The sequence below is a fragment of the Magnolia sinica genome, chromosome 10 (assembly GCF_029962835.1).
Source record: "Magnolia sinica isolate HGM2019 chromosome 10, MsV1, whole genome shotgun sequence".
Classification (NCBI taxonomy): Eukaryota; Viridiplantae; Streptophyta; class Magnoliopsida; order Magnoliales; family Magnoliaceae; genus Magnolia; species Magnolia sinica.
The window spans coordinates 13074390-13089112 of NC_080582.1; the positions used below are offsets into that span (position 1 = coordinate 13074390).

The 14723-nt window shown below is 39.2% G+C and overlaps 1 protein-coding gene across 1 annotated transcript; it reads right to left on the reverse strand.

Moving 5' to 3' along the window:
- Window positions 1–7890: 7890 nt before the first annotated feature.
- LOC131217354 (UPF0481 protein At3g47200-like) lies at window positions 7891–8559 on the reverse strand. The gene has a single exon (XM_058212267.1). The coding sequence runs from the start codon at window positions 8557–8559 to the stop codon at window positions 7891–7893; it is 669 nt and encodes a 222-aa protein (XP_058068250.1).
- Window positions 8560–14723: the final 6164 nt, after the last annotated feature.

The following is a 14723-nucleotide window of genomic DNA, read 5'->3' on the forward strand; positions in this document are numbered from 1 at the left end:
GGATCGCTCGTGTCGAAGACATTGGAAAACTCCCAGAGTTGCTTCTCCTATGTCATTGTAAATGACATCTCCTCACAAACTACATTGATTTTTCTCTCTCAAATAAATTACCTTATACACAACACAACTTTCAACGTGTGAAAATTTTCCAAGTCATACCATGATTCAAATTATTTTGGAGCATGAGCCCGAAAAAGCGGCACTTCGAAGCTCAGGTGGTCCACACCACAGAAAGCAGAGGGATTGAATGGTTATTGTTGAAATCTTCCTGGTTCCACCGTGAGGTTTATTTGCCATCTAACTCTTCGTAAAGTCATGTAGACTTCGATGAAGGGAAAACGCAAATATAGCTTTATCAGGGCATTTCTTTCAATTTAAAAAGTTTTTCAATACAGGCATCCAATTCCTGTTGTTTCCTGTGGTGTGGGTTGAAAAGCCTGCTATATGCTTACGAAGAAGGGGACAGCATCAAGTGCAGTTGCATGTCATCTCAGTGCGCGTGCCAACCATGAACTAGATAAGACAAAAAGTTAATCAATGAACCATATTCAGTGATAGAAGTTCCATCATTTTTAATTATAGCAGTTTTTTTTTTTTTTTTTCCCTTCATAGTCAATCAGAGGAGCCCATTGGATGACAGGCTCGGATCATCATTAATGTGACCTGCGTTGTGTTGTTACTGAAAGGGTTCTAGTCAAACGGCTAGATTTGTACATGAGTCAAACTGAGTTGAGCTTGGCCCAGCTCGGCTCAGCTCAATTTGAATTCAGCTTGGCTGGGCAACTCAGCTCAGCTCCATCGATATTTCAAGCCGAGTTCGAGTTTGAGTTTGAGCTCGAGCTCGAGCATATGAGCTAAGTTTGAATTTAGATTCTATAGTTTTTAATATATAATTTATTTAAATATATACAAATTATTCATACTAAGTGAACCTAATCCGAGTCGAATCGATTTGAACCGAGTCAAGTTTTGAGCCAAGTCGAGTGGAGTTCAGTCTTGCTTGGACTCCCCTAAAAAAATTAGTTCGACTTGGCTCGAATCCAGTTTCAAGCAAAGTAAGTCGAGCGAGTTGTATGAGTTAAATCGTTTTGTGTATAACTCCAGTCACACCACCTTTACATGCGAGCGGATTAAGTGAGACGCCTCACCCAAGCCAATGCGGCCTTACCATGGGGTTATTTGCCGGGTCAACCTTGATATATGTATTATGTATCCACACTGTCCTTCTATTTTGCCATATCATTTTAGGGAATTATTCCAAAAATGAAGCAGATCTAGTTATCCGGTCAATCACCACAGTTTCTTATGATAAGATCCACTTGATAATTAGATATGCTTCGCTTTGGGATAATACCCAAAAATTATCTAAAGAATGGATGGACGGGGTGAACACGTAATAAATACATCAAAGTGGGCCCCACAGTAACCTCACGTTAAGGTCCCACCGTCTTGGGTGAGGCCGGGGTCTCACCTAATCCGCTCTCCCTTTACACATGCATAATTCCACGAATGACACAACAGAACTTGTGAAGTGTATGGGACAGCTGACCGTGCATAAAGGTGGACCCTACCTCGTAGATGCACACATCTAAAAAAATCAACCATTTAGCTGACAACTTTTAGAGAATATTTTATGTATATCTTCATATTTCATTGTACATGGATGAATGCTACATATAGTAGTCTCTTATAGCCTATATTAGGCTACATGCATATATTACACCTAGACATGCTAAAGTTGACCCTCTAATTAGGGAATTACAATCTTTCTAATATTATAATCAAACAACTCACGCCACCATTTACTCCTAAAATCACTCTAACGTACAACTCATGCCAACACTCCCCCTCAAGTTGGTGCGTATAGATCTCTAATGCCCATCTTGTCAAGTGAGTTGTAGAAGTTCTTGCTACACATGGCTTTGGTAAGAATATCTGCCAATTGATCTTCAGACTTGACGAACGGGAATCGGATTATCTTGGCTTCAAGGTTCTCTTTGATAAAATGCCGATCTACCTCCACATATTTGGTTCGATCATGTTGGGCAGGATTATGAGAGATATCGATAGCAGCTTTGTTGTCACAGAAGAGATCCATCTCACAGTTTGGAGTGAAGCCAATTTCTGTCAGCAGCCTTCTTAGCCATAGGAGTTCGCAAAGACCCTTAGCCATCCCACGGAATTCTGCTTCTGCACTTGATAATGCTACTACCTTCTGTTTCTTACTTCTCTACGTTACCAAGTTCCCTCCAACAAATATAAAATACCCTGAGGTAGACTTTCTATCGAAAATATTTCCTGCCTAATCAGCATCTGTGTAGCCTTCAATCCTTAGATGATTGGTCTTTGAGAACATAAGTCCTTTTCCAGGGGAGGACTTTAGGTACCTGAGGATTTGGATCACTGCATTCATATGATCTTCACTCGGACAATGTATAAACTAGCTCACTACACTCACTGTATAAGCAATATTAGGTCGTGTATGTGAGAGATAAATGAGTTTCCCAACCAATCTTTGGTACCTTCCTTTGTTTGTTAGCACTTGGTCGGGGTATTCTCCCAGTTTATGATTATGGACTATTGGTGTATCTGCAGGTTTACATTATAGTAATCCAACTTCTGATAATAAGTCGAGTGTATATTTTCGCTGAGAAAGAAATATACCTTGCTTGGATCTAGCGACCTCAATCCACAGAAAATACTTGAGCCCTCCCAAATTTTTCATTTCGAACTCGGCTGCCAATTGTTCTTGAAGTTTCGAGATTTCCTCCTGATCATCTCCCGTAATAATCATGTCATCTACGTACACTATTAAAGTTGTTATCTTGCTTCCTTGATGTTTCAGGAAGAGAGTATGGTCTGAATTACTCTGCCGAAAACTATACTTCCTCATAGCCAAGCTAAGCCATCCAAACCAGGCTCGAGGAGATTGTTTCAAGCCGTAAAGTGTTCGTCGTAGTTTACACACAACTCGACCAGAGGTCGCCTTATATCCTGGGGGAACATCCATGTAGATCTCCTCCTCAAGATCTCCATGGAGGAAGGCATTCTTCACGTTGAATTGATGTAACGGCCAGTCCAGGTTTGCTGCAAGAGATAACAGAACTCTAATAGTATTTAACTTGGCCACTGGTGAGAACGTCTCCTGATAATCTACCCCATATGTCTGAGTATAGCCTTTTGCTACTAGTCGTGCTTTGTAGCGCTCGATTGTTTCATCAACTTTGTACTTTATAAAGAATACCCATTTGCACCTTACTATCTTCTGTCCTTCAGGTAAAGGAACAAGGATCCATGTCTCGTTCTTCATCAGTGCCTCCATTTCTTCCTTCATTGCTTGAACCCATCTTGGGTCCTTTAATGCCTCGTCAACACTTGCAGGAATATAGTGCGAAGATAGATCGTTTCCAAAGTTCTTAAGTGGTTCAGAAAGTCTCTCTGTAGAGACATAATTGGCAATGGGATATTTTGATTTCGGTGCCTCGATCTCAGGTGAGTATCTATTCGGTGGAATACCACAATTATGCCTGCAAGGTATCTCATAACCACGATTAACCTCATTATTTGAGACACGAGGTGTGATAGGAGAACTTACCTTGGTGATATTCTCAGGAGACGGGTCGTTAGGCATTGAGGAGTGGGGGGTACTATTGCAGCTTCAGGAGATATATGTGCAGCGTCAGGAGATATATCAGGAGACAGGTTGTTAACTGGTACAACTGTTTCTGTATTCTCAGTGCCACCAAACCAGTCAAACTTCAGCCAATTCAGCTCTTCATCTCGTGTCTCCCCCTGAAGAGAAGAATGGGATGCAGGGGAGAAGAAAGTGTCGGTCTCAAGGAAAGAAACATCCATAGTCACATAGGTGCGTCGCATAGTCGGGTCGTAACAGCGATAACCTTTCTGATGGACGGCATATCCCAAGAAGAGGCAACGACGAGCACACAGGTCAAGCTTCGTGCGTTGATTTTTATAGAGGTGAACAAAGGCAACACACCCAAAGACGCGAGTGGAAGCATCAATGTCATGGGTAAGGTGACATAGGTGGACAGAGTTTGCAGTGGGGTCTTAAACTCGAGTACTTTGGAGGGCATTCGATTGATTAGGTGCACCGCAGTAGCCACTGCATCAGTCCAGTAGGAGCACGGAACGTGCGCCCCAAGTAGAAGTGCTCGAGCCGTTTCAAGAATGTGACGATTTTTTCGCTCGGCAATACCATTCTGCTGAGGTGTCTGAGGGCACGATGTCTCATGAATCAGTCCATGATGATTGAAATACTCACGGAACTGATGATTTAAATACTCACCACCATTATCAGACCTAAGAATCTGAAGCTTAGCGGAGAACTGAGTTTGAATCATATCATGAAAAGATCGAAACATAGTAAAGACGTTATCCTTATGTTGTAATAAATATAGCCAAGTCATTCGAGTGCAGTCATCAACGAAAATCACAAACCAGCGGAAACCAGATAAAGTAGGCTTCGGGGAAGGTCCCCACACATCAGAGTGAACTAAAGCAAATGGAACTTCACTTTTATTCATACGTAAAGGATAAGGTACTCGATGACTTTTGGCTAAAATGCAAGTCTCATATTTAAAATCCGAAACAGACAACTCTGAAAATAAATCAGGAAACAAATGCTGCAAATAACCAAACGAAGGATGGCCTAACCGACGGTGCCAAAGCCAAATCTGCTCCACCTTGTCTCACACGACGGACCAACATGATGTACTCGGCCCATGCTGAAATCATCCATATAATAGAGCCCCCCCCCCCCTCTTAGTACCACGCCCAATGATCTCCTTCGAGAGAATATCCTAAATAAGACAAAATGTTGGGTAAATCAGTACGGTGCAATTGAGCTCTTTTGTAATTTGACTCACAGATATTAGCTTATGAGAAAGGGAAGGCACAAGTAGGGTATTAGATAATGATAAAGTTGGTAATAATATTACAGTGCCAGCCCCTTTTACCGCAGAGATAACCCCATTGACATTGGCAATACTAGCCCGCCGAGGAGGAGTATGTTGACAGAAATCCCGTGCATCAAATGTCATATGGTCAGTTGCTCCAGAATCAAGAATCCATGTGTTGCAATCATCATTGCTTTTAAACCCAAGTAGAGCCATACCTGTATTGGAGGTGGAGAATTCGGTCGGAATTAGAGACAAGTGTGGTTCTGCTACCGCCACTGCAGCCTTACCAGTAATGACATCATTAGTGGCTCCATCACGCTTCTTCTTGGCTTGAAGATCATGCCACCAATCTGGATATCCATGCAATTTAAAGCATGTGTCATGGGTGTGCTTAGTGTTTCCACAATGAGAGCATTTGGCTGCCTTGGTATTGGTCTTCTGCTTCTGATGTGGACTAACATGTGACCTGCTGCTGGTTAGAGACAAAGATCCACCATTAGAGGCAGAACTTGAGATAGTCTTGACGCTTTTGGAAGCCAAGACTGCTCCAGGTGTGTCATCCGTGCCGCCAGTTGCTGTCATCACAGCCTGTCGGACGGCTTCAAGACGGACATGGGCATATGCTTGCTCCACCGTAGGGAAAGGTTGCATCTGTAATACTCTATTGCGGATATGGTCCAGGCGATCATCAAGGCCATCCAAGAAAACATACACCCTATCTTCTTGAAGGATGGAGTTATAGTGTTGCACATCAATCGGGCATTCCATGGGATTTGGGCGACGAAAATCGATTTTTCACCAAAGTCCCTGTAGTTCGTTGTAGAACTTTTCCAGTGAACCACCAGCTTGCTTCAATCTGCTTACACGCTGCCGGAGTTCGTAGACTTGGGAGGTATCACTTCCGTAAAAAAATGTAGTGGCAATAGCATCCCACACTTGTTTGGCGGTTGGATATCGAATAAAAGTGCTAATAAGAGAGGCTTCCATAGAGTTGATTAACCATCCTTTGACTATTGCATTATCGGTTCGCCACCGCCTGAACGTGGAATCCGTTGGAGACGGCTGAGGAAAGTCACCATTGATATATCCCAATTTATCTTTGGCTGCGATATATATCTCAACCACTTGGGACCAAAGAGCATAATTAGATCCATCCAATTTGATGCCAATCAGTGCAGCACCCACGTCTATTGTCGGTGTCGAGATAGAGGCTTTATTCAAAGCTTCAGTCACCTTCGTGGTCAGTTCCATCAGGGTAGAAGATGATGGAGACTCACCATGGTTGGAATTAGTGTTGGCCATGAGAGACTTTGGTTGGGAAGACTTTAGTTTAGGAGGCTACGGATAGCAAGGAGTAGAGGATCAAACCTTGCTCTGATACCATGACAACTTTTAGAGAATATTTTATGTATATCTTCATATTTCATTGTACATGGATGAATGCTACATATAGTAGTCTCTTATAGCCTATATTAGGCTACATGCACTAGACATGCTAAAGTTGACCCTCTAATTAGGGAATTACAATCTTTCTAATATTACAATCAAACAACTCACGCCACCATTTACTCCTAAAATCACTATAACGTACAACTCACGCCAACATTAGCTTCACTCATCAGATCTGCCAACACCATATGATAAAGGGCCGGGCGCGTATTGGCTAGTAACCCTGCCGCTGGCCATTGGCAATTGGTCGATGCTCCGTGCCCCCATCATGATGTATGTGTTTCATCCATGCCGTCCATCCAGTTTTTTGGATCATTTTATGTTTTAAACTAAAAGTGAGACATTTAAATCTCGAGTGGACCACATCACATGAAACAATGTTGATTGAATGCTGACCATTAAAAACTTCTTGAGGGCCACGAAATTTTTGGATCAGGGCTGATATTTGGTTTTTCCCTCCATATGACATAATCAACAGGTTGCTGTCAAATAAACATTATAACGGGTCTTAGGAAGATTGTAATAGCGGACATTCAAGCACAACTATTTTCCTATAGTGTGGTCCACCTGAGATTTAGATCTACCTCATTTTTTTCATAAATATCTAAAATGATCTGGAAAAAGGATGGATGACCTGAATAAAATACATACATCATGGTGGGGCCCACGGAGCACTGACCACTAGCCAAACCGCATCGATGAAAAAGATCTATGCCACCAGTATGTGAAAAAGATGGATTGTTTGATAAACTTGCCAACAGTATATATTCAAAATAAACATGTTGCCCACCTTATTCTCATCTGTATCTTTTATTATTATCATCTTCACAGTGGAGGCCATTTCACGCACCATTCAAATAATTCTGTGTGAAGGAGGCCCACCTGATATGCAACACCTACGTGGCGTCTTATTATTATTATTATTATTATTATTATTATTATTATTATTATTTTATGGCTGCAATGTTTAAGTATGGATATCAACATTGCCAAATCACACAAAATAACAGTACAGCTAGAAAATAATTTGTTTTAAACTGTTAACCAATTTTATACAATGTGGCCCACCAGAGTGAAACTTCAATTTTTGAGGAAAAAATATCCGAGCATTGCTTCCAACCAAATGAAAAGCTCGGTATTACACACTTGTTACCTGTTCACACAATTGTGCATGACTTCACGGATAATAAAAAATTCATCACATATGCATGTTACATGTATCACAAATATTTCATGTATACCACATCATAGATAGAAGTTGTCCACGTACTCAATTTAATTTATGATTCATGTTTATAAATTTAGCATTTTATTGTGAAAAAGACATTTTATTGTGAAAGAGACATTTTAAGTGTATAATTAATGTTTTTTTAATATATTTGCTTGCGATTTTGGAAGGAACTGATAATTTAGATAATGTTTGTAAGTTAATATTTCTTCAAAATCAATTGAAGTTTAGCGTTTTCAAGAAATATTGCTCACTCTGTTTATTTGTTAACCGCACATCTGAAGTAATAGCCCTTCAAGCTTCCTTACATCCATCCCATTTGGTCCTCTGATAAAGACTAACGTCCAAAATTATGTCTGAGAAATAGGACCCGTCGTTGGAAATAGCCACATCCCTACCCAGCATCTTGAACTCGTGGGCCACATCCCCGTCGCTGTTACCCAGCAAATCCTGGATAATCCTTCTCTTGCAGAGGATGGTGACGTCTTTGGTGGAGTTGATCAGGCAACTCATGAAGGCGGCGTAGGCGGTGAAGTGTTTAGTGCAATCGTTGTAGCATTGTTCAAACGCGATCAGATTGAGGAAGAAAGAGAAAGTGGTCCCATGGATCACGAACATAGGTATTTTCAATGTGCCTCCGCTGGAGTGGAAGAGATGGAGTAAAAGCCTGGGTTTGATCTTGGGGTCCTCTTTTGTAGCTGTTTCGCTCTTGAGTGAATGTCCGTGGAAGAAATTAAAGATTAGGTGGGCGAGGGAGGGGCAATCATGATCGCCTGGGACAGTCATCAGATCAAATAGGCATTGGAGGACGTGGAATGGGATTTGGTTTTCAAGCACCAGCAAGTCTTTCTGAAGCTTGCTCCACAGCCAAACCATAGTGAAAATGGGATCATCACGGTCGATGAATATCACCTGAGCCACCTTGCAAAGGAGGCCGATGATGAAGCAACCATCGATCACCATCATTCTGACGAATTGTCAATATCATTAGCGTGTACTTGTACTCATTGGATTGAAATTATTGTTGTTAGACATCTTTCTGAAAAAGTTTCATTGGTTTCCATATCTTTGACTCTTACTTTGGATCTTGTATATATGTGTGGTGATAGCTTCTTAGCGGATTGTGGGATGGTGAATGAGAATTGTTTGTTTTTTCCCTCCAAAATAAGGCATGTTTTGATATTTCGAAGCACTTTGTATACCATCGTTGTGTCATTTAAACATGTAAAAGATCAGGGACATTCATCAAGTGGGACACTGTGAGTGTACTCATTCATAGTGGTGGCCACAATTGGAAAGTCCAGATTTCATGCATGCGGATGAGTTGCTACAAGGCATCAATCTCACACCATACGTGTAGTCTTGTTGAACATTTTCAAATGAATAAGTTTGTTAACTCATTAGAGAGATACATGCCCTGTATGCGGTGACTGGCATGAATATAGAATAGGTCAACTCATCAAAGTGGGCCACATAAATGTTGAGCGTGGACATGTAAATCCTCTACCCTTGTCTTGAGCTGTACATTTTTTTTCTTGTCCCATCTGCTGAGTTGATTGAGCTGATCCTTAAGGCAAGGGATACACTACCTGAGAGACCACAACTGATGGACAACATTGGTTATGCACATGCCTGCAAACTCTACACATGTGGAATGGTTGCGTGTAACTAGCACAGATCATGTGTGTATGTGTGTTTGATGCAGTTGCAAATAAAACTGAAATTATTGTAGTGGAGATGCTAGCAGGATTCAGATTACTTTTTTGGTGCGTACATCAAGCCATATCCAGGAGGTTTTCAACATTGGAGTCGTGGTAAGAGTTTCCATTTCCACGCTTCCATGCGGTGTGTGTAGCCCACTTTATCTTGCAAATACCTTCCCGAACATGCGTTGAGTATCTTTCTTCATGTGTATTTGTGCATTACTAGTAGGGCACACAGGATTTAATGCCTATTATTAAAAACTTATTGGAAGTTTTCGATAACCTGATGTTTGTGTTTTCCCCTTGTATGACCTTATTAATAAGTTGGATGGCAAATAAACATGATGGTGGGCCCTGAAAAGGTTGCAATGTGGGCATCATTATATCCATTGCGTCCTGTGGTGTGACCCACTTGAGCTTTGTATATGGTTCATTTTTTGTCTCATTCTCTAAAATGAGCTGGCAGAAGTCGGATGTACGGACGGCATGGATAAAACACATACCTCCCATCAGGTCCACCATCTGCACATACATGCCATGTACAATCAAGGTTAGCGTCCTGAAAAATTGGTCTTTTATAAGTTAAAAGAAAAAAATAAAATGAAATGTAAGTGTTTGCAATAATCTCTTCTGAAAATTATGTTGGACCACGATCTTGTCTATGAATGGTAGGATTCCTTGAGTTCCATCTTCCTGGAAAATGCTGGAGATGGGCCAGACTAGCTAATTGAGCTTTACGATCAGCCCACTAGAGTGCGATTTCAAACCCCGTGATTAGATACATGGTAGATAATCGGTCCATGATGAGAAGCAGGTCCTTGCTGAGTTTGGTACTTCAATGAATGGTAAGGTTGTCAATGGGCTGGGCCATCTTAATCAGCCCTCCAGGCAGTCCAACGGCCTAGGATAGGGTTAAAATTTAGGCCTGTGGCTCATTTTTGGTCCTGAAGAACTAAACGGTCTAGCCAAGAATTAAATTTAATAACCGTTAGGCACAAACATGATTGGGAGTGACCCAAGTTAAGATCCATGGATCATGCTCGGTCTTACTTTGGCATGCCCTGAGCCCATCCCATTGACAGTCCTATTTTAGAGTGGGCCACAAGAACATGATGATCAGTCTAGGAAAATGAGCTGTTATGGCAAGATTTCAGCCATACATATAAAATGCATGTCCCTAGAGTGGGCTTTGCTCAGTTTGAGTCTGTAAGGACTGGCCCACCTGCCCTCACCATTGAGATCCCTTGTAGAACTTGAAAAATAAAAAAAAAAAAATTAAGTGATATGTGTGATAATTGAAGATAGCTTATCTAGTGACCCAGCATTGATGGGCGGTTTCCCAAGAATTATACGGTTCAAATGATTGTAGAAGTGCCATTAGAGGACTGTTTTCTCTATCACTGGATCAACCTTCTTTTTATTGTCCCATTGTTGTGGATATATAACACGGTCTATTAGATAAAGGGTCCATATCGGACACCCCCATCCATGTGGCTTGTATCTAAGAATAACATCCTTGTAGATGACCTTTTTTAGAAAAAGAAAAAGAAAAAGATGCATTGTGTTTACACTTGCCCTAACACGGCTCAAATCAATGAGTGAGATGTCAGTACTGCATGTTGGCACACTCATACAAAAATGAAGGAACAAATATACTCATAACTAAAAAAGATTGCAGACACCTATCTATTGGGGACATAAATCCTACTAAGAATCCTAACTAAACAATCAGAGACATGTGCACAACTAGAATCCTAAAGGTGGTCGTCTATCTTATGACACATGATCAGCAAGTTCAAGGCATGCTCAATTAGTAGTGTAGAAGAAACCTCTCTCTATATAGAATTGTCATTTTTGGACTCCTTAATTAACCAGTTACCATACGATTATATGATTATGCATGCAGCTTATGCATCTAGATTATTAGACATGAAGTTAAAACAGATTAAATTAGGCATTGAGAGTACATTCTTACAAATAAGTTTACGGTTGGATGAAATTTTACATTACCTTCTCTTATCAACACGTTCTCCGCAAACGATGGTGATCTCCTTTTAACACATTCTCTACAATTATGATGGTGGACGGCTGACTTGCTGATCTTCCAGGTCCCCTCTTCCGATTCCTTCCTGTTTTTCCTTCTAAAAATGGCCAGTGAACCAACATGCGGGAGAGGGAGCTTTTTATCTTAAGAAGGCAGTGCTCTGTCGACCATCAAAATCCCAACTCTCTGATAGATATATCAAAGATGGGGGAAGATATGGTGTGATTCAGTGGAAAGACAGTAGAATCTTGATGTAAATACAGCTTGATTTCCAATGTTTGAAAATTCGGCAGCAAAAGAAATATCCAATCACATGACTTATTGGATTCACGTGAGTTTTACTCCACTTGGCTGTAGTACTCAGCAATCCAAACAGGCCTTAAACAAACACATAAAAATAATAGTGATGGCTCATTACCTTACATTTCATAGGAAATTTGAAAAGCAAATAAGCCCTAAATAAATAAGATGTTTATTGGATAGCTAAAAATGAAGAAATCTATTAACTTTATTTACACAATCAGGTCCTTGAAAAGAAAAGTGTCCCCAAATTGGTGGGTAGGATTTTTACCCCAATCATATTCACTATTTCATGGAAGCACCACAATAATATTGCTTTTCAAACGTTAATTTTCTACACCAGATGGCATTGTTTACCTATGTATCGGATGAAAATACTCATAATTAGCTTTCAAAAAAATAAAATAAAATAAAAATACTCATAATCAGCTTTTAAAAAAATAAAATAAAAATCTATGTACTTGTATCTTATTTTATCATTACTCTTTCCAAATTTTTTTGGCAAAAACTCTTACCTCAGAAAATTAGGTTATTTTTCTTCTTTTACTCATAATTTTGTCTTCTTTTACTTATAATTTTGGATTGAGCTTGTTAGGGAAAAAAAATTATAAATAATTCACTTTTAAAAGATGAGTGCTTTTTCTTAAAAAAAAAATAAAATAAAATTATGTAGCTAGATTTTTTGTTAAGAAATAAATAGAGAGACAGAAAAGAGACAGAAAAAAATTCACTTTCAAAAGATGAGTTCTTCTTTCTACAAAGATTATGCTCTAATAAATCTACTTTAAAAGAAACTGATATAAAGAGAAGAAATATATTTTATTTTTTTTAAAGAAAGAAATAGCACTTTTAGAAGACGGGCTATTTCTTCAAAAGATTAAATATAGATTGAGTTTTTTCTAATTACGAGATGGATTTAACATCACTTTTGAAAAGTCAAATGGTATTTAAATGAAATAATTCCAAATCAATTCGAAAGTTTGTCAAATTATCTTTCTAATGAGCCTAGGACCGCCACAATCTAGCTTGTATTGAGAAAGTTATGAGTGTTTTCGTGAGACCGCGTGATATATTATTCAAATTGCAATTGTTATATTGGGCTTACTTTTAAAAGGTTAAATGGTTTTCAAACAAGATGATTATAAATTTATTTGAAATATTGTCAAATTATCTTTCTAAAGAACATAATATCACCCTGATTCAATTTGTAACAAATGAATTACGACATTTCCATGGAACTACTTGATATATAGTCCAAACCATAATCTAGGCATTGTTTTAAATAAAAACAGGAATTTAGACCTACTTTTAAAAAGTCAAATGGTCTTAACTTGAGTCAATTTCAAAGCCATTAGAAAAGTTTGTTAAATTATCATTCCAATATATATAAAATCATCTCGCTTTGACCTATGATGAGGGAGTTATGACCATTTTCATGGGACCGATTTTGATTACCATTTTGTCTAAATTGTAATATAAACATTGATCCACTTTTCATAGGTGAAACGATCTTCAAATGATATAATTTCGAAGCTATTTGAAAATTCATTAAATTATTTTTCTTACGAGCATGAGATTATGAGTAATTAGAAAATTCATTAAATTATATTTCTAACTAGCACCCCAATTTCCTTCATGGTTGCATCTGATAGAATTCATTTTAATTCTTATACCTCTCATCTCTTGAAAACTAGATAAAAGGAAATTCAGATTTGATTTTCATGGTTATACCTTCCAACTAGATGAAGATGGGACTCTAAGTCCAATTGAATTCTTAAATCAAGCATAAAGATTTTTCTGATCTCTACAAGTGAATCCTCTGAATTTCTAGTTTTCCACTTTTGATTTCTACAAATTTTAGATTAATATTTTCATCATTACTCCCTTATATTCATTCAATTTAGATTTCATCTTATTCTAATTCTAGTTCTGGTTAATTTCAGATAACGTACAGGTTTTAGTCCTTGTGGATTCGACCTCGGTCTTATCGAGTTTATCACTATACCACAACCTTATACTTGGGTGTGAACAAGACCTATAATGAGTGAGTTATAAAAGCTTACTTTTGAATATGATCTAATAATAAAGTACTTGCAAACCTTATATGAACCACATGAACATGGTGATTGAATATATACCCACCATTAAAAACTTTTTAGAGGCCACCAAAATATTTATTTGCCACCAACTCTATTGTTACGATCACAAAGACCTAAATGAGGGGCCACACAAATATTAGATTGATTCAAAAGTTGTGGCCTACCAAAAAGTTTTTAATTGTCAATCGCCATTGTTACCCTTAGCATGGTCAGCATGATATTTGGATATGCTTCATTTTTATTTTCATTTTTACAATGATATAAAATGAGCTTTCAATATTGATGGGTAGCATAGATGTAAGGCACATGCATCATGGTAGCCCACATTTAGGGATCCACCAACCTGGATCCATTAAAGCCGCCCAGATTGTACTTAAGTTGATTTGTGCCCGGTGTACAAATTCATTGGAGAGTGGATTAGCTCTTACTCGGGTAAGACATTAATTAGTGAGTGTTACCCGAACCATGTGGGGCCACCTTTATATATATATATATATAAACTTCGGAAGGGGGTTTGTCTAATAAACCCCGCATTCTTTGCCCACGTGACAAGGCACGTGTATGTATAGCGTTGTTTGTGATCTTGGACCGTTAATATCATCTATCTATGATGGACGTGGATCACCGGGAGAACATGACCCCAAGCGCAAGGATGACACAACGCCTGACGGCCTGAAGATCCAACGTGCCTTAAAGACCCAGGGTTAGCGTACATAGAATTGGGCCTTCGGCCCAACCCATAAGACTACAGACGCCCAGCTAAAGCGGGCTCTGATGAGAGGCCACGTGCTTCGCACGAGGCCTTCTATTGGGTCCACATGACCTGGACCTGACGCAGTCGCGCACTTTCGAAAGAGTAAAGTTATACAGTTGTTTTGAACAAGTACTGTGGAGATTCAATTTCATTCATTCGACTGAAATATTACATCTTCATCTTCTTCGTCTTTTATGCTTACTCTGTAGCATAATATGTTCTTCGTA